The 21,962-nt window shown below is 41.8% G+C and overlaps 1 protein-coding gene across 7 annotated transcripts in view; it reads left to right on the top strand.

The window, feature by feature from the left end:
• Positions 1-21,962, top strand: part of ELAVL4 (ELAV like RNA binding protein 4) — a 160,990-nt gene that overhangs the window by 109,622 nt on the left and 29,406 nt on the right. For all 7 annotated transcript variants that reach the window (XM_073579159.1, XM_073579158.1, XM_073579163.1 and 4 more), the window contains one exon: positions 13,498-13,601. In XM_073579159.1, coding sequence (XP_073435260.1) covers positions 13,498-13,601 — 104 coding nt within the window. The remainder of the gene's footprint in view (positions 1-13,497; positions 13,602-21,962) is intronic.

The following is a 21,962-nucleotide window of genomic DNA, read 5'->3' as shown; positions in this document are numbered from 1 at the left end:
AAATTGCAAGATTGCTAATTTAGTTTTTAATTTTTTTCATTGTAAATTTTTTTTAACTTATTCTGGACTGTCCATAGATGTTAAATGTCTGGGAGGTCCATGTTCCTGTGCAGCTGTTAGATGCAGCTTAACTCCTAGAGAAGTCAGAGATGGCTTATTGCTATATCTGCCTTCACAATGCAGCTCTGAACAAGTGCTATATATACAGTAATAGTAAGTGCTGACAGCACGTCCTTCTCCGGATCCAGTGATCATGTGATTGCCGGGTGTAGGGAGGGAGCAGGAGCTGCTGGGTCCTAATATTCTCAACCAACTCTGATATGCAGACAGGAAGCTAAAGTTCCACTGTAACTGGGGCTAATATTCCAGTCTCCTTTACAGGGGAAATCAGATTTTAAAAAAACGTATTTAAGTGTTGAAATGAACCCCCAAATGTCTTTTTGGACTTTATAGGGGGGGTGCAATGTGTGAAATAAATAATTTAAAAAAGTAGATAAAAAATTAAATTAAATGTGTCCGATCTATAAAATAATTGTAATCGTAAAGGACATGTATTTCCATTATTTTGCCGATGTTATCTGCAAAAAAGAAAGCGGTAAGAAAATAGCTTAAAATTAGGCACTACGTATCAGGAAAATAGATGCAAAAATTATATTAATATCCAAAAGAGAATTTTTTTTTAAAGCTCTTTAAACTACATGTGCAAAAAGAAAATATGTGCCTGGTCGTGAATGGGGGGGAGAATGATCTTTAACTGGTTAAAAAATATTGTGATATGAATAATAAAAAACATTGCCATTTTTTTAAAAGATAAGTAATGGCCATCATACTCATGAAATGGCTGTATGGCTGAAGTATGCCATCGCTCAGGTGCTCATGTGTTCTGTATGAGAATGCTGCCAATGACATCTCTGCTAGAGGCTTATCTCCCAGAGAACAAAGTAATCTGACGTGCCTGATTGACATCTCCCCGATGATGAGTTGGTTGGATCCCCCTTACTTATTAAGGTTCGTGCAGATGACCGTATTTTTGGTCCGAGTGCAAAAACATCAGTCGAACTCGGACCAATGTTAGTCTATGGGGCCGTGCACATGTCAAGTCTATGAGTCGGTGGAAAACATCTGACTGCGCTCGGATGACATCTGAGTGCAGTCTGATTTCTACGGACTGACAGAATGGAGAAGATGAAGACATTTTTTCGTCATCTTCTCCTCATCTGAGAGAATAAGATCCTACAAATTTTGATCAGAGTGTGATTAGCATAATCGACCCAATTGTCTCAGATGAGAGGATATACGGTTGTCGGCACCTGCCCTTAGCGTGTCGGCTGAACCTGTCAATATTGGCAGGTATGGATGACGCTAGCTTAATGTGTATGGGGGGTCGTAAGACAAAAACCTGATGTAAACAATGGGTCATTCTTGGATGATACGTTCCCTACAAGAATGGAGACCTCTGTATGTTGATCCGTCTGGATCTTCCACCCCAGAATAAAGCCATATAAAATGTATAGAATTGGTTGGGTCTATTTTGTCATAGAAAAGGGGACAATAATATAATTTATTGGCATGAAGGGTGGTTCTAGTGTGGAAACACATCTTGCTCAGTCCGGCCATTCGTCCGTATAGTTTATAGACCCCAGCAGTAGCGTCCTTGAGAAGGTTATCGGCTGCAGGATCCCATTTTCTGAGTAATGAGAACAATATATCTTATGGTTGGTTGGATGCCACTACATGGTGTTTTTTTGACTTTTGTTAATTCTTTGGCTAAAACGTAGGTGGCATCACAGGAGAATAAAGGCGTATTTCTTTTGCGCACTGGCGGTGTTATAATAACATAGTCACCTTCAAATAACAATAGTGGAATCATTTTTTTTCTATCCTGCACCATTCACCAGATCCGCGGTTCTAGCTCTATGAATGCCTATTTTGCCTTTCGTGGTTTCTTTGTGTTGCCCTTGGATACCAAGCTACAATTCTATTCAATAGACCGAGTACAAGGAGAAGCCGAGTTTTCGGAATAATTTGGCTTCGTCGTGTTAATGTATGATTGAGGTGTATGGAGGAAGGATGGAAACGTAGAACATTACATAGAGCGAAATATGCAAATGTTTTGTGTTGTCTGGAAGCTGTCAGTAAAGCTGCAAATAATAAGCACCACAATAGATCGGTTTAGGCTTTGGCATCACCGGCCATGTTTGGTAAAATGTCACGTGTCTGCGGAAATGCATGAGGGAAATTTATTATCGTGAATGGGCCGTATTATCAGTTTTATCGTAAGTAACACTTTGTTGACCAATCACGGCGCAGCTTTCATTTAGTTTAAGAAATGAAATCTGAACTCTGATTGGTTGTTATAGGAAACAATTTTATCAAACTAGTGAAGCTCCGATGGATCAATCTCTAACGGGGCCCCCCGTAACTATTTTGGATCTTTAAGAATACTGGTCTTCTCATATGGACCAATGGAACCTTTCGGGCCCCTCTAGGCTCCAGGGCCCAAATAAAAGCATTCTCAGAGAAAAACTGTTCTTGTTGCCCATGGTGACCAATCATTCGGCAGCTTTCATTTTAGCAGAGCTGTATTAGAAATGAAAGTCAAGCTCTCATTGGTTGCTATGAACTACAATGGATTTATCAAAGAAAAACTGTTCTTCCTGCCCAAGGCAACCAATCATAATGCAGCTTTCATTTTAGCAGAGCTGTTTTAAAAATGATAGCCCAACTCTGATTGGTTGCTATGGACAACAAAGACTGTTTTGATAAACGAGGCCTACAGTATTCACTGGGGAAAGTTGGAGTGTATCTGTTTAGGGTGTAGTTTAGGGCGGACACATCATTGGCACAACGTGTGCAGCTTCACAGGGGCCCAAAAAGTCAGGGAGCCCACCTGTACATTATGATGATGGGCATAGGGCCCATATATTGTTCATGTACATGGGCTGTCTTCTGTCTGTGTCCGCCAGTGGGTGTAGTAGGATTTAATGATGGTCGGACTGTGTTGGACAGTGTAGAGTTGTATTATGTACATTTATGTTGATTGATCTTCTACATGTACTGGAAAATAAAATTGCATACCATTTATATAATGTAGTAGGAGCACGTTGGGAGGTGCAGATGGACATGATAATAATAATAATTTTATTTCTATAGCGCCGACATATTCCGCAGCACTTTACATTTCAGAGGGGATTTGTACAGACAATAGACATTACAGCATAACAATAATCACATAGATCATAACAGATACCAAGAGGAAAGAGGGCCCTGCTCACAAGCTTACAGTCTATGAGGAAGGAGGTAGACATGAAAGGTGGGTGGTAACAGTTGCCCTGATTGTATGGACCAGCCATAATGTTAAGTGTGTAACAGTACAGACACAGAGGGCTAATGGATGCATAAAGCATGTGGGAACATGATGCGGGGAACCTGGTTATGGTAAAACTTTTGACTGTGCCACCCAGGGATAGATTAGGTTAATGTGTTGAGGTGGTAGGCCAGTCTGAATAAATGCATTTTCAGGGCACGCTTAAAATTGTGGGAATTGGGGACTAACTGTATTGACCTGGGAAGTGCATTCCAAAGATTTGGCGCAGCACGTGTAAAGTCTTGGAGACGGGAGTGGGAGGTTCTGATTATTGAGGATGCTAACCTCAGGTCATTAGCAGAACGGAGGGCGCGGGTAGGATGGTAGGCTGAGACGAGGGAGGAGATGTAGGGTGGTGCTGAGCCATGGAATGCTTTGTGGGTGTGGGTAATAAGTTTATACTGAATTCTGGAGTGGATAGGTAACCAGTGTAAGGACTGGCACAAGGTAGAGGCATCAGTATAACGATTGGTGAGGAATATGATCCTAGCTGCAGCATTCAGGACGGATTGAAGAGGGGAGAGTTTGGTAAGAGGGAGACCGATTAGAAGAGAGTTACAATAGTCTAGACGAGAATGAATAAGAGAAACAGTGAGAGTTTTTGCAGAGTCGATAGTAAGAAAGGGTCAAATTCTAGAAATGTTTTTGAGGTGCAGATGACAAGAGCGAGCCAGTGATCGAATGTGGGGGGAAGGGAAAGGTCGGAGTCAAGCATGACCCCAAGACAGCGGGCATGTTGCTGGGGAGTAATAGTGGAACCACACACGGAAATGGCAATGTCGGGTATAGGTACATTAGTAGAGGGAGGAAACACAAGGAGTTCAGTCTTTGGCAAGTTCAGTTTCAGATATAGTGAGGACATGATGTTAGACACAGCGTTTAGACAATTGCTGGTGTTTTCGAGAAAGGCTGGCATGATGTCAGGAGAAGAAGCATATAATTGGGTGTCATCAGCATAGAGATGGTACTGGAAACCAAATCTACTGATTGTTTGACCAATAGGGGCAATGTACAAGGAGAAGAGGAGGGGGCCTAGAACCGATCCTTGAGGAATCCCAACAGTAAGGGGAAGGTGAGAGGAGGAAGAACCGGCAAAAGATACAGTAAAGGAGCGGTCAGAGAGATAGGAGAACCAGGAGAGAATGGTGTAATTGAGGCCAATGGAACGGAGCATAGTGAGGAGGAGCTGATGATCCACAGTGTCAAATGCTGCAGAGAGATTCAAGAGAATTATCATGGAGTAATGTCCATTTGATTTAGCTGTTAGTAGATCGTTAGAGACTTTAGTGAGGGCAGTTTCAGTAGAGTGTAAAGAGTGGAAACCAGATTGGAGAGGGTCGAGAAGAGAGTTATCAAAGAGATAGCGAATAAGACGGGAGTGGACCAGACATTCCAGGAGTTTAGAGATGAAGGGAAGATTAGAGACAAGTCTATAATTAGCGGCACAGTTTTGGTCGAGGGATGGTTTTTTAAGTAGTGGATGTAGATTGGAATGCTTAAATGAGGAGGGAAAGATACCAGAAGAGAGAGAGAGGTTAAATATTTTAGTTAGGTGAGGGGTGACAGCAGGGGAAAGGGACTGGAGGAGATGTGACGGAAATGGGTCACTGGTGCAAGTGCTTGGGCGAGAAGATGCAAGGAGCCTGCTTACTTCTTCTTCTGTGACTGGTTCAAAATCAGAGTGTGAGCTAGATGCAGTGGGGGAGGGAGGACAGTGCATGGTATGAGGGGATTGGGAGATAATTTCCTGTCGGATCTGGTCAATTTTTTCTTTGAAGTAATTGGCCAGATCATCAGCTCGGAGCTCCGTGGTTGGGGCCTGTACTTTTGGGTTGAGTAGAGAATGAAAAGTGTCAAAGAGACGTTTCGGGTTATTGGACAGTGAGGTGATGAGGGTGTTGAAATAGGTTTGTTTGGAGAGGTGAAGGGCAGTGTTGTATGTTCTAAGCATAAACTTATAATGGATGAAATCTTCGTGTAGGTTGGATTTTCTCCACAGACGTTCGGCACACCTGGAGCACCGCTGCAGGAAACGTGTTTGCAGGGTGTGCCAGGGTTGTCGTCGTCTGTGTTGTAGTGTTCTATTTATAGGGGGTGCAAATTCATCCAGGGCACTTTGAAGTGTTTCATTGTAATGCTTCAATGCAGAATCAGGACAATAGATCGTAGTAGTTGCATTGTGTTTTGATCATGTATAGTGATCTGGTCTTATTCGTGTCTTATACATTAGGCTTTGAAAACCAGAACCATGCTTCCGTTGAGTAGTTTGCACTACAAGAATTGCTGGTAATCCAAGTGTCCGTCCATGATCGTATCCAGTAGTCAGTTACATTACCCCCGACACTTCTGTTCAGTGTCAGACTGAAGAACATTGGGCCCCCGGAGGATTTAATTCTGAGGGCCCACCTTTCTCCCCCCACTGAAGAGCCCCATAGCAGCTGCAAGGTTTGCACTATGAACTATCCTGAAGAAGAAGTCAGGGCCCACCGGAGGATTCTCTGGTTCTCTGGTGGGCCAGTCCAACCCTGCTTCTGTTTAACCCCTTTCCAACCCTTACAATACACTGCTAACACTCGGTGACTTCATGTAAAGTGACTTCGGTACAAAATGACATTTCGTTTTGCGGACGTGCTCCAGCTGGGACAATTCTCGTGTCAATTTCCTCCATCTTTTCTTAACCCTCTCCCGAATGTCTGCAACAATGATGTTGTCTATTTATTTTCTTTTTATATTTTGGTGCGTTTTGGTGTTTTGCGCTTTTTTTAAATTATTTGCACCACATTCACCTTTACATTTTGAAGTTTATTTTATATGCTTTTGCCTTTGTTTGTTTTTTTTAGTTAGAGTCTAGAGATTCCAGCATGATTCATCATATTCGACTTTTCAAAAAGTCACAAAATTTGTCGTAAGGTTATACAGTCCCCCTCCTGGAGTAATTTTATGTCTGCCGGGTATTTTGGTACAATTTTTGAAGCAAGTTTTTTGCGCAAAAAAGGTTAAAGAAAAAAAAGAGCATTTTTGTCTTTGCTGAAAATTCATAAACCGTGTGCACTATTTTGAAAAATTGACCGCACAAAAACAACAAATACCATATGACAAAATAAGAAGTGATGTAAAATAAATCCGTAAATTATGAATCGGGGTTTTATGTGTACACAGGTCTCCGCTACCGCAATATGCCATTTTGGACATACACGCAGCATTACTGCCCCTTGAAGGGAACCTTAAGAATGGCAGGAAGACAATGGATTGGCCTTATTCATTTCTTACACCGTTCGGCTAAAATGGAAGCTGAGCTCTGATTCATTACTAAGGGCAATAAAGACAGTTTTACTGTTAAGCCCCCGTCTCACATAGCGAGATCGCTGAAGCGTCACCGATTTTGTGATGCAACAGCGATCTTGCCAGCGATCTCGCTACATGTGACATGCAGCGGCGAACGCCCCCCCCCGTGGATTTCGCTGATCGTGCTAGAATGTTCTGGGCCATTTTTTCGTCGTCGGCGTCCCACTGGCCAGTGCGCATCGCTGTGTTTTTGGCGCAACCTCGTTGGCGACGTAGAACCCAGGGACGCAGGCAGGAATTGTTGAAAAGCTGCTGTGTGACAAGGTAGCAATGACCGGCGAGATCGTAACACGGATCGCCGGATCATTGATGCGTCGCTGAAGAGATCTACCTGTTTGGCAGCTTACTAGCGACCATTTAGCGACGCACCAGCGATCCTTTCCAGGTCGTATCGTTGTCGGGATCACTGGTGCGTCGCTAAGTGAAACGGGACCCTAAGACCATTCTTATGATTGAGACCTGATAAGCTTCACTGAAATAGGGGCAGTTTTCGGTGGGTCAAACTGAATAAATCAACTATAATTCATTTATATTGTCTAACGCCTCATACAGACATCCGTTTTTCACGTACATGTACTATCTGCATTTTTACTATTTGGTCAGTAGGAGAATCTAGGAATTTTTCTTCTTTCTACATATGAGAAAAACGAATGCCACATTGATGATGCAAACTGACACACAAAAACTGATAAATATTGGATCAAGTACACTGACGAAAAATGGTCAGTTTTTTTTCTCTTATGCAAAAAACAAGAAACGGACATCGGAATGAGTAATATTTGAGTTGGTGCGAATCAATTCCACTGGACAGTTGAAGAAATTCCGCCTCGTGCCGTCTGTGGCTCTTCTTTTGATTAGTCAGCCTGTCGCGATGTAATTGTTGCGACGCAATGCACATGTGACATCGCGCCGACTAATTAAAAAAGCAGCAGACACTTCCAGGTAGGAGGTGGTTCACTTCTCCTGTCCACCGGTCATAAAACACTGCCATGGCTGATGGAATGCAATGGAATAAATTTGCATCAACCCTAGTCCTAATGGTTGTGTTCAGTTGTCTCGGCAGATTGAGAGATGTGGAGTTTTAGTCTGCATAGCATTGAATAAAATTGTATTGCATTTATGTCCAGTGGTTCGGGCATGTTGGGAGTCGTAGTGTTGTGTATACAGAGTATGGAATAGTACTATGATAATATCGTACAGTATAGACTTTTGTATTCAGCGGATATCACATTTTGCACATTTTTACCCAAGAGAAATAAAACTGTTGTTTCCATACCAAGCGGAAATAGCTCCAGTTCGGTTTAGAAATCATGCTTCACTGCCGAGACCCAATTTCCTATTTCTTAGACCAGGAAGAGATTATGGTTATTTCTGAACACAAGAACATACCGAGCTGCAATTGTTACTTGCACAAAAGCAAAAAGCATAAACATCTCTAGTCTCCAAAAGCGCAAAAATTAGTATAATTTATTCAACTTTCTCAAAAAATCAATGTCCTTTTATAGCAATAAAACTGAAATATTCGTAATATATATATTTTTTTACGTGAATCCATGTTTATTTTTATGATGGCCCCGCAAGCGGTAGCCATTTAGGACACTTGCTTCTGTTTTTAGTATATTATACAGCATACTATCCTAGCAACTTAGTGGTCAAACATTTAGGCTGTAGCATAGATTTTGTGATGAATCTGGACTGTGAGAGCTCACTGCTTAACTATGGAGGCAGAGAGAGAAAGCTCTAAAACACGCAACAAACAGTATAGATTATGTGTGACAGCACAGCAGTGAATAACGGTTACCATCCATTTACCTATAGCCATATATACACTACTCAAAAAAATAAAGGGAATAATAAATATCACATCCTAGATATGAATTAAATATTCCAGTTGCAAATCTTTATTCACTACATGGTGGAATGTGTTGAGAACAATAAAACATGATAAATGATCAATGTAAATCAAAATTAACATCCCATGGAGGTTTGGATTTGGAATGATGCTCAAAATCAAAGTGAAAATCAAATTACAGGTTGATCCAACTTCAGTGGAAATGCCTCAATATAAGGAAATGATGCTCAGTAGTGTGTGTGGCCTCCACTTGCCTGTATGACCTCCCTTCAACTCTTAGGCATGCTCCTGATGAGATGGCAGATGTTCTCCTGAGGGATCTCCTCCCAGACCTGGATTAAAGCATCAGTTAAACCTGGACAGTCTGTGGTGCAACATGGCGTTGGTGGATGGAAGAAGACGTGATGTCCCAGATCTGCTCGATTGGATTCAGGTCTGGGGAACAGGCAGGCCAGTCCATAGCATCAATGCCTTCATGATGCAGGAACTGATGACACACTTCAGCCACATGAGGCCTAGCATTGTCATGCATCAGAAGGAACTCAGGGCCCACTTCACCTGCATATGGTCTCACAATGGGATCTCATCCCTATACCTATTGGCAGTTGGGGTACATCTGGCTAGCACATGGAGGGCTGTGCAGCCCTCCAAAGAAATGCCTCTCCACACCATTACTGACCCACTTCCAAACCGGTCATGCTGGATATGTTACAGGCAGCAGAATGTTCTCTATGGTGTCTCCACGTCTGTCACATGTGCTCAGTGTGAACCTGCTCTCATCCATGAAAAGTTCAGGACGCCAATGTTGAATATGCCAATCTTGGTGTACTCAGGAAGATGCCAGTTGCTTTGCATGGTGTTGCGCTGTAAGCACAACACCCACTTGTGGATGTCGGGCACTCATACCACCCTCATGGAGTCTGTTTCTGACAGTTTGATCAAACACATGGATGTTAGTGGCCTGCTGTGGGTCATTTTGCAGGGCTCTTGCATTGCTCCTTGTGTTCCTCCTTGCACAAAGGAGGAGGTAGCCGTCCTGCTGCTGGGTTTTTGCCCTCCGTCGGCCTCCTCCAAATCTTCTGGTGTACTAACCTGTTTCCTAGTATCTGCTCCATGCTCTGGACACTGTGCGGACAGGCACAACTACCCTTCTTGTTACAGCTCGCATTGATGTGCCATCCTGTATTAGCTGCACTACCTGAGAAACTACTGTGGTTTGTAGACACCGCCTCATGCTACTGTACAGTACCTATAGGGGTGAGAGCAATGACAAAAGTGAACAAAACAACAGTCAAAAAGGATGAGAACAACGAAATGGTCTTTGGTCACCCCATGCAGAACCGCTCCTTTATAGGGGTTGTCTTACTAATTGCCTATCATTTGTACCTGGTGTCTGTTCCATTTGCACAACAGCATGAGAAATTGATTCACAATCGGTGTTGCTTCATAACTGGACAGGTTGATTTCAAATACGTGTGATTGACTTGAAGTTACATTGTGTTATGTTCTTTAAGTGTTCCCTTTATTTTTTTAGTAGTGTATATACTTGGATATCGCTGAGACTGTACTTAAAAAGCTTAAAAAGGATTGGATACAGTCGTAGTAGACATCAGAGTGTTACACACATCTTTTCAGGGCGATTGGAGAGCTTGAGATTTGTGGCAAATAGGTTTGCTTAGAATAGAACTTTTGGAACAAATTGGCAAAATCAAAGTTCAAAACATTTGCTTCTTTCTATTATAAAGCTGTGACCTTTAGTTTGCAAAACTAGGGGTGCTGACTGCTACAGCGTGAAACTATGACATCTGCAATGAGAACTTATTGGATATGGATAACTGTTCTCATTTGTACAATTATTTTAATTAGCCATGGATATGATGGTAGTAACCTATTTAAATAACCTTAAATATTTTATTTTTAATCACATACTATGTAAGAGTATGCACAGGAAAAGTCAAGTTGCCAGCCATTAGTTGCTACGGAGGAGGGTGATAAAACCTGTAGGCTGCAGTGGGAACTGATGATTCTGAATGTGAAGGGAACTGGGCAGTGAATACTCATTTTAATATGGATAAATTATAGACCTCTTCTTCTTATAAGTGGGTAGTGACTGGGTTGTTATTCTTGCATAGGCTTTAAAATTCCTCTCTGCAGACCAAGTAAAAAATTGGGTTATTTTTCAATGTCCAGCAATGAAAAATCTGCAGAAAACAGAATAGTTGGTACCTTTGCACCTTCTTTCAGATTCATCTGTTTGTGACCCAGCCAAGAATATACATCAAATCTAGAGAACCATAGACGCTTACATTTTACCAGTTTAGTATCCTTTGGGCAGGTGCAGATCACCAACCAAATGTTCTCCACTATGCTAATCAGACTGTGATCAGAGTTTGATCAGAGTGGGATGTGTTTTACTCAGATGTAGAAAATGTAAAAAAAAAAGTTTCTCCATCTTCTCCATTCAGTTTGTCCATGAAAAACACTCGGACAACATTCGGTCCAAGGAAAAAAATTGAACATTTGCAGTACTTCACTGAATAGCATTGGTCCGAGTGTTTTGATAGATCACATTCACACCGAAACTACGGTCGTCTGCACGAGCTCTTAAAGAGGATCTTATTATATCATTTGCAAAACAGATGAAGAAAGGATAAAACACTTTATTATTGGGTGAGTCAGCAGACCAAATCAGATACCCAGAGACCAAACTATGGCATACATTGTCCCCATTTGCTTATGGACAGTAAGAATCTTCGTTATTAGTCTTAGCTCTGCACTCTCCCCATCATCAAAACGTTATTAAATGGTTTCTGCAGCTTCTCTCTTCTGCTGATTTGGATGTGGACTCTGCTGCACATTATGCGGTTGGCACAGTTATCAAGGCACCCATCCGATACCCAGCAGGCATTGTGCACATTGCCTATACTAATCAGCAGGACACACGCACAATGCCTGTTTTACGTAGTATTGTCTGGTCTGGCACGCACCAGTGTCTCTCCATGCTCAATGTCAGATAAGGCAGAAGGAAGAGCTGCTGCAGAAACCTGATGGTATATGGGAAAGTCCGACCTCCACATTCTATACCTAGGATTCATGCCCTACCAGACTCTCCCCACCCGACCATTAAGCATGCAGTAGGCAACTCCGGTCACCCCACCCCACCCACAACTACAAGTAGAAGATTGTACGGTTGGATCTTTTGGACCTTTTACTATTGTGCTTTTAGAACACAAATTCTGCACTTTTAAAGAAGCGCAATCCTATGAAATTGGAATTTCCCAGATTTTGGCAAAAATGTGATTTAAAGCCAATCAATTCATCGTAAATCGTGAGAACTGTTAAATTTGCAATTACTCTGAAAACACATGTATGATTTGAAGCCTCCTAGGATTGTATTGAACATTTTTCAAGCTCTTTAAACTTAGCCTTAGGGGTACTTCACACTAAGCGAGATCGCTGATGAGTCACCGATTTTGTGACGCAACAGCGATCTCTCCAGCGAAATCGCTGTGTGTGACATGCATCAGCGACCGCCCCGCCCCCCCCCGCCGGGTATCGCTGATTGTGCAGGAATGTCCTGGGCCAATTTTTTATCGTTGGTCTCCCAATGGCCAGCACGCATCGCTGCGTGTGGCAGCGGCAGACCAACGATCAGCAAGGCTCCCAGCACTGTAAGCAGACGCTGGGAGCTGGTATCCAAGGTAAATAGCGGGTAACTAAGCCCGTGTGTCGCTTAGTTACCCGCTGTGTACCTTGGATACCAGCGTGCTCACGCTAGAAGCTGGTATCCAAGGTAAACAGCGGGTTTTTAAGCACCGCGCGCGCTTAGTTGCCCGCTGTTTACCCTGGATACCAGCTCCCAGCACAAGTACGCTGGTATCCAGGGTAAACAGCGGGTAACTAAGCGACGCGCGCGCTTAGTTGCCCACGTCCTCGCTGGTCCTGATCTCTGCTGAGATCTGCCTGTTTGACAGCTCACCAGCGATCAGGTAGCGACGCACCAGCGATCCTGACCAGGTCATATCGTTGTCGGGATCGCTGGTGCATCGCTTAGCGTAACAGGACCAATAGTAGTAGTGTCAAAATATCAACATAATGGCTGTGGGTATATGGATGATAGCTGTTTATCACTGCTGTCCTGTCACTCACTATCTGTAATGTTTATTCAGTGTTTTAAAGTTTCTCTCTTTATTTCTATTGTGAAGCTAATAGCTGTGATGTCCTTTCTTCATGCAGATTGATTAGAAAATAGCTGCTGCATTCCCTGCCTCGGCTTTTATATAGGGTATGATAGTCCCTTCTGATTGGTTCTGCTATGCCATGTGATGCGATAGCTGCAAGGCCATTTGGGGGAACCCACACAAATGCATCTGTAGTCAAGTGAGCCTTCTCTCACTCGTGCAATCTTTTGCTTTGTATAAAATGATGGTGGGCATTTTTGGGAGCAATTCGCATGAATCAAGTCACAAGTTCTTCGAATGTACCCTTTCCAGTGAATTTTCTAAAGTTCTACAAAAATTTACTAATTTATTGTTTATCTATATTCAGTCTTTTCGTAGCTATTTAAGAGTATGATTTTGGTAGAATTCATTGCTTTGACTATGCAATCGTAGTGCCTCGGGCCAGCTTTCCCGCGACTAACCAATAAATGTCATTAAAACCAGAAAACCTTCTTCTACTAAATACATTAAAGACCTTAGTCCTCGCTAATTTTACATGACAGGTTGAAATGTTTATCTTTGCAAATAATTTCACATTTGCCTCCTAAAAAGATTCAGCGTGTAGCTTTCAAGCTTCTGTTCTGTCATGCCAAAAAAAAAAGTCCTTTGACCTTCATAGCTTAGTTGACCTTGGTGAAGATCATTTCTATGTAAATCATGTTCCGACTGATAAGATGATTGGTCCCTAATTTGCTGTTTCTTTTCTCATCTAGGGCAGAGCCTAGGATATGGATTTGTTAATTACATTGATCCAAAGGATGCAGAAAAAGCCATTAACACTTTAAATGGACTCAGACTACAAACCAAAACCATCAAGGTGAGGATATTTTTATGCCAGTTAAAATAGATAAAGGTTTGCCGACAGCTTTGCCGAAATCTTGTTTTACTTGATCCTTTGCCATCAACATAGAGGGTGCAATTACAGCCTCTACACGGACTTCCAAATTGCCATGTTCAGACGTAGCATATTTTTTCTGCTGCAGTTTTTGGGGCGGAAAATCCACTGCGTTTAAGAGTTCAAGCAAAGTGGATATGATTTCATGAAAACTCCTACCTTCTGTTTGTGTTACAATACTGTTGAATTTTGCATTTTATGGTGCATTTTTCCTCCTAAAAGCTTCTATGGAAATCCTTAAAAAAAAAAACATTTTTTAAGTGTAGAGCTCCAGCGCTTCTGCACTAAAAGCACATTGAAAAATGCTGTTTCTAATCTTCACTAAAATGGATAAAAAAGGAGGAAAATGTGTAAAAATCCCATTATAAACACAAGAGCTAGAACAGATTTTTATGATATATTTTGGGGAAAAAACAACGTTTTATGCATGTGGAAATGGTCCACTCGAGGGTTTGTAGAATATTTGCAAACAAGGATTTTCTAGCCATCTGCACTTTGGGAAACATGTCATAGTGAAAAGTTGGTAAAGCTCTTTCCCCAATAAAACCAGTGCTGGACTATATGCTACAGTCGATTTTTTTCTTACAGTTCTTTTTGGACTGACATTCCGAAATAAACAGTTCCGAAATAAACAGTTATAAAAATTGCGCTACTCTGTCAAGAGTTGTTCATACTGAATGTGTCTAAACATGGTCATCCAGTGGTTGTGATGTGGATTGTACCCCGTTGTTGGTTTTGTTACCCCCTAATTATAATGTATTAGATCTATAGCATGAGGAATTGAATTGGAGCCTTAAAAGGGTTGACCGGTTTTGTGGTGAAAGTCTGCAGTCACTCTAAAGACTTATGAATCCTTACAGGGCGCACAGTGCACAATGTCAGGATTTTACGGTGTTGCTGCCGAGACCAAACAGACATGTGATAGCAGCGCGACTTGCATACATGCGGTCACATGCCATCTAGCCATTCTCAAAGCCAAGCACGTCTAGTCAAGATGTAGCCCAAAATATGCAAATCACATACGCGATCACTTGACGGCTCGGTTTTGGCAGTGACATTAGAGAATCCTGAGAGCATGCAGAACTCATAGTCATAGAATCACAGAATCATAGAATCATAGAATCGTAGCGTTGGAAGGGACCTCCTGGGCCATCTGGTCCAACCCCCTGCTCAAAGCAGGATTCGCTAAATCATCCCAGTCAGATGTCTGTCCAGCCTCTGTTTGAAGACTTCAATTAAAGGAGAACTCACCACTTCTTCATTGATCACTCTAACTGTCAAAAAGTTTTTTCTAATATCTAATCTGTGTCTCCTCCCATTCAGTTTCATCCTATTGCTTCTAGTCTTTCCTTGTGCAAATGAGAATAAAGTTGATCCTTCTACAATGTGACAGCCCTTTAGATATTTGTAGACAGCTATTAAGTCTCCTCTCAGTCTTCTCTTTTGCAAACTAAACAATCCCAAATCCTGCAACCTTTCCTCATAAGACAGGGTTTGCAGACCGGTCACCATTCTGGTTGCTCTTTTCTGAACTTGCTCCAGTTTGTTGATGTCTTTTTTAAAATGTGGCGCCCAAAACTGGACACAATATTCTAGATGAGGTCTGACCAAAGAGGAGTAGAGGGCAATAATGACTTCACGTGATCTAGACTGTATGCTTCTGTTAATACATCCTAGAATTGCATTTTCCTTTTTTGCTGCTGCATCACACTGTTGACTCATATTCAGTCTGTGATCTATCAGTATACCCAAATCTTTTGGGTATACTAATAGATCACAGACTGAGTGACTAATACTAATAGATCACAGACTGAGTCACTAGAGTGACTGCAGACTTTCATCACATGATCCCCTTAAGAATTTATGTAATAGGAAGGCTGGACACATTTGTAATACGCTGCTCCCTACTGTAAGAAAAAAAACTATTATTTCTATCAATGTTTTTACCCCTCTCCACTGCCAACCCTTTTTCTAATTTTAAGGTGGGTTAATTAAGTGCAGTGCACAGGTAAACTGCATACGTACCCACTAAAATCCCCCACCTCCCCACCCATTTTCCTATCGGGAGGTGCAACTACTGGAACTCCACTGATTTCTAGAACAATGTGGTTAGGAAAGTGATGTCCCACTTCATCTTTACTTTTTTACAGTATGGAGTTAAGGGAGTCAGCCGCTTTATTATTAATGTATATCAATGGCTTTTATAAAGTTCTTTAATTGCTAAAATTGCAAAGTGTTTGTAAAAAGAAACAACTTTGCAATCCACTTCTTATTAAAAGTCGTCTCCGTTGACAAGAACGGAGGGATTTTTAATTGTATTGTTTACTGATCATTGCGTAGATTAATGGACACTTCTGTTCTCTATCAGCAGTTTCCAGTGTCCTGGACAAGGAGTTCAACACTCTCAAGCTCTTTACTATAGAACTTGTAAGCACTGCTCTGAAGCTTGGCTGATCAATGGATCCGGTCAGCTTCTCTGCACTTGTGGTCCTCCAATGCTGCAGAGGCTAAGGCAATTAGGAGGTGTAGAGTGGTGCATTGCATTGCAAGATGAGAAAACACATTTGATGATGACTATAGGGTACTAATATAGTCATTTTTGCAGTTCTATTTTATATATCTTTGAAGTCATGCTCCCATACTGAGCCGACATTCTGGAGTTTCCATACATGAGATGTCTGCTGATAGAAGGACATGTGATCTGACTTGTCATTTAAGACAATCTATTAGCACGATTTGCATAGAGAAATAGTGGCATTGTGGTGTAGCTGATTGTCCTCCAATAAAAAATTATACCTTTTTTTGTAGAGATCTGATGTGCTAATCATGAGAAATCTAGCATCAAAGTCATATGCAAATCAGGATGGAAGTGCACTGAAGGCGTGGCAGTGCATTTGATTGGCTTGTTCCATTCACTGCGTGCACTTCCTGTCTGATCTGTATATAACTTTGAAAATATATTTTTCAAGACTAGAACATAAGATCTCTACAGAAATAGAACAGGTATAATTTTTTTGGAGGGGGTGCAAAAACCAATACCACTACTTCCATATGTAAAATGTGACCACTTTCCTTTAAGCCTCCCCCATACTAATGCACTGTGCACCTAAACCACAGCACAGTGGTGAAGGATGAAAGACATCTAGTCACATACCACTCTATCAGCAGCCATCTGGGAATGGGAGAAAGGTCCAAATGGGCCAAAATCATCATTAATCATCATTAATAATTAGCAATAAAGTGGCTGACGCCTTTAAAGGGTAAAAATCGGACTGCCTGACACCATCCCTGAGGCCGTTGTATAACAGTATGCAGTGAGCTCCTAGTGGTGGCTACAGGCAGTCCTAAATTTTAGAATTTCAAACTATCTGTTATGATAATGTGGCAATTCAATCGGTAAAATAAGTAACACAACAAAAACTGGTAATGACCCTGCCAGTTCCTGTACAGACTAGAGATCCTGACCCCGCAGTCCCTACTGGATCCTGCATGAGTTGAGATAGCAATAAGCACAGACTAGATGATGGCAACTCAGACCTACGCTGCCTGAAAGGCCGTCGAGTGCTTCACGTTCCTCCTAAAGAACAGGAGGGCAGAGCAAAGTGCAAATTACTTACAGAAGAGAAAGTGTGCTGAAATAAAAGCATCCCAGAGTGAGTGAAACACCACAAAATACAAAATAAAGGATATGTACTGTTAGAGTTGCCTACTTCCGATAAAGAAACAGAAGATAGGTGCAGGGTAAAGAATATGAACAGCAGAGAGACAAACCCTAGCAGGTCTTTCAATGACTGGCTTAAACTAGATCAGTATGGCTGGACATCCAAATGACTCTATAACCAGCAGGAAATATCAGCAGGGGAAAGTATATAGAGCCGTACCTGAAAGGTGATAAAGGCAGACAAATGAGTAAATGAAAACACCTGTTAACCTTAAAAAGACTGAAGCAAGGATAACAGAAACGAAATACCTAGAGAAAAGGTTTATCTTCTGTGGCTCAGCAGACAGAGAAGACGACCACAAAGCACAGGCTCAAGGGTTTGAACCCAGACGCATGACACTATCTTCATGCAGAGGGTTTTGCTTTTTATTAGAAAAATTGAGCTAGGAAATGAATGTTGACAAAGTCATTGATGTTGAAGATTGGACTTTCGCTTTAACCCTTAAATGCAGAACATCAGGGGCCTGTGGTCATTAATACCACACATAACGTGTCTACCTTACATGTCTTATGGAGAATACATAAAAACGATCTACTGATCTGTGGGACAAAAACAGAAATATGATTTATTTATTTTTTATAATTTAACCTCTTTCTTGTTCGCTGGCTTTCTTGCTCTCCAGTATTTCTGCAATTCCTGCAGACTGGAAGCTGAAATTACAGAGCAATGTTTGACCTACAAATGACATTTGAGATACATGTTTCCAATGTTACAAGCGGTATTTACAGTTACTATGAGCGCTGAACTAGAAAACCCACATTCAGCCAATCATACAAAACTGCAAGTTTGTCTTTCTCGCTCTGTTCTGCTGAATGTAACATTAGTCACATTCTCTGTGTTGAGTCAACAGCTATTTTTATACCACGGAGCAGATAAAGACTGAATCTGATCATTTGTGTTTTGGGGGATGGTTGGTCTTGATGGGTCTTAAGGGGGATCTCTTGGATATCAAGACTAATGGAAAGAAGTTTATATCGCTTGTTGTTTTATTTTTTTTTCTCTGCGTCAATACTTTTGTGAATTTCCCATGGCTGTTGCTTGGAGCTACTTTATTTACAGTGGGGAAAAAAAGTATTTAGTCAGTCAGCAATAGTGCAAGTTCCACCACTTAAAAAGATGAGAGGCGTCTGTAATTTACATCATAGGTAGACCTCAACTATGGGAGACAAACTGAGAAAAAAAATCCAGAAAATCACATTGTCTGTTTTTTTTTCATTTTATTTGCATATTATGGTGGAAAATAAGTATTTGGTCAGAAACAAAATTTCATCTCAATACTTTGTGATTTATCCTTTGTTGGCAATGACAGAGGTCAAACGTTTTCTGTAAGTCTTCACAAGGTTGCCACACACTGTTGTTGGTATGTTGGCCCATTCCTCCATGCAGATCTCCTCTAGAGCAGTGATGTTTTTGGCTTTTCGCTTGGCAACACGGACTTTCAACTCCCTCCAAAGGTTTTCTATAGGGTTGAGATCTGGAGACTGGCTAGGCCACTCCAGGACCTTGAAATGCTTCTTACGAAGCCACTCCTTTGTTGCCCTGGCGGTGTGCTTTGGATCATTGTCATGTTGAAAGACCCAGCCACGTTTCATCTTCAATGCCCTTGCTGATGGAAGGAGGTTTTCACTCAAAATCTCACGATACATGGCCCCATTCATTCTTTCATGTTCCCGGATCAGTCGTCCTGGCCCCTTTGCAGAGAAACAGCCCCAAAGCATGATGTTTCCACCACCATGCTTTACAGTAGGTATGGTGTTTGATGGATGCAACTCAGTATTCTTTTTCCTCCAAACACGACAAGTTGTGTTTCTACCAAACAGTTCCAGTTTGGTTTCATCAGACCATAGGACATTCTCCCAAAACTCCTCTGGATCATCCAAATGCTCTCTAGCAAACTTCAGACGGGCCCGGACATGTACAGGCTTAAGCAGTGGGACACATCTGGCACTGCAGGATCTGAGTCCATGGTGGCGTAGTGTGTTACTTATGGTAGGCCTTGTTACATTGGTCCCAGCTCTCTGCAGTTCATTCACTAGGTCCCCCCGCGTGGTTCTGGGATTTTTGCTCACCGTTCTTGTGATCATTCTGACCCCACGGGGTGGGATTTTGCGTGGAGCACCAGATCGAGGGAGATTATCAGTGGTCTTGTATGTCTTCCATTTTCTAATTATTGCTCCCACAGTTGATTTCTTCACTCCAAGCTGGTTGGCTATTGCAGATTCAGTCTTCCCAGCCTGGTGCAGGGCTACAATTTTGTTTCTGGTGTCCTTTGACAGCTCTTTGGTCTTCACCATAGTGGAGTTTGGAGTCAGACTGTTTGAGGGTGTGCACAGGTGTCTTTTTATACTGATAACAAGTTTAAACAGGTGCCATTACTACAGGTAATGAGTGGAGGAAAGAGGAGACTCTTAAAGAAGAAGTTACAGGTCTGTGAGAGCCAGAAATCTTGATTGTTTGTTTCTGACCAAATACTTATTTTCCACCATAATATGCAAATAAAATGAAAACAAAACAGACAATGTGATTTTCTGGATTTTTTTTTTCTCAGTTTGTCTCCCATAGTTGAGGTCTACCTATGATGTAAATTACAGACGCCTCTCATCTTTTTAAGTAGTGGAACTTGCATTATTGCTGACTGACTAAATACTTTTTTTCCCCACTGTATAATTAATTATCCATACAGATATAGTTTCTGTGGAGGTGCACAAATTACAATTCTTTAATTAAACTATGATCATTAGTTCTAATTTAAAGGGGCTTTTTCCAGAAGACAACCACTGTCAATATTCTCTTTTAAGGCATATGGAAATCATACAGAGGGGAAACCCTTGCTATCCTCAATGTATGAGACAGAATAGAGAGCCGCTCAATACAATGTCTCCCAAGCCAACCTTGTATTAGAATCCCGTCACACTAAATGACGTACCAGCGATCCCGACAACGATACGACCTGGTAAGGATTGCTGGTGCGTCGCTACATGATCGCTGATGAGCTGTCAAACAGGCAGACTCGCCAGCGATCAGGACCAGCGAGGACGCTGGTATCCAAGGTAAATATCGGGTAACTAGGCCAGCGGGAGACCAACGATCAAAAAATGGCCCAGGACATTGCTGTACGATCAGCGATACCCTGTGGGGGGCTGGTTGCTGATGCGTGTCACATGTAGCGAGATCGCTGGCGCGTCACAAAATCGGTGACTCATCAGCAATCTCACTAGCGATCTCGCTATGTGTGATGGTGCCTTTACAAGAACGATCATTCATCTGAGTGCTCACCATGTAATTTTGGAAAAAAAATGCCTGGATGGCCAGAGCTGCCTCTTCCAAAGTCAAATGTTTGCTAGGGATCGAGGTCAGATATACCATATGTGCAATATATGCAATTAAATAAGGACCCAGAAGGTAAGAACGGCCACTGTTCACTTAAACGCAGAGTGCTACAGCTGTGAAATCTGCTGATCGCCTCAAGAACTGCATTATGAAAGGGATTATCACTGGTAAGACAACCCCTTTAATTTTGCTGGGCTGTTTTACATTGCCTGTGGTTGCCTTTTTTGTGCATCCCTTTAACAGAGAGGATCGAATCCCCGAGGCTGATTGGTATCGCTAGTACATATTGCTCTGTTGTATATCTGGCTTTTCGAAACTCTGTTGACCGGAAATTATGGGCACCTTTTTATAGTATTTTGCTTAATTATGCAAAGTACTCAGCTACCAATAGCATCGTCGTAATACATTCACTTTATAAGCCAATAGTATTGCAAGAAAATCGGAATATGTCCCTAGCTGCGTGACCTACAAAATAGAACAATAGCACATTCTTTTAGGGTCTCATATCTCATATCTTGTACAAGCTAGAGCAGTCTAGTTTCATAACAGCTGCGAACTTTCACCTAATTACAAAATTTATCTTGTAAACAACAAAATGGCATCGCAAGCACAAAAATAGATCCTGGAGAGCAAGATGTCCCGTACATCTGAATACTGTATTTCACAATCCCCCCTAGATAAATTTTGTTAACACATATGCAGCATCAGAGGTGCTATCCCAAGCCATAAGCTCAAGGGGTACTGGTCTTCACGTGACTGATGCCGTGTTACCAGTCACGGCTGTTGCGGCGCACCTGTCCCCCCTGTATACTGCAATTCACGAATAACAACTTTTGATAATGGTGGTGGAGATCTTTTGTAGGTAGCCATGTGCTTGGCTTCAACATCTTCATCAAGTAGCCTTTTAAGATCGGTGCAGAGAAGAGCAGGGGCAATGACACCTTTGGTATCATCATTAGCTGTCTTAGTGCAGAATTTCCTAATACATACAGAAATACACCAAAGAACAAGTTTTAGTATTACATATGCAACAAGGATACAGGCAGCAATGTGTAACAAGCTTTGCAAGATCCCAGCTATCCAACCCCCAATTCCCTTAAATCAATTCGCTGGATTGAGAAAGGAGAAGGTGTCTGACCACCAACTGTCCTTATTATAATCATTATCTTTATCGTATTAATCTGAGTCATTGAATGTCTTCTAACTTTTAACTTCTACCAATAATATGGAA

Source organism: Dendrobates tinctorius, unplaced genomic scaffold (assembly GCF_039654945.1).
Source record: "Dendrobates tinctorius isolate UK_male_01 unplaced genomic scaffold, ASM3965494v1 ptg000061l, whole genome shotgun sequence".
NCBI lineage: Eukaryota > Metazoa > Chordata > Amphibia > Anura > Dendrobatidae > Dendrobates > Dendrobates tinctorius.
The sequence above is the reverse complement of the archived record's forward strand: the minus strand, read 5'-3'. Positions and strand labels throughout refer to the sequence as shown.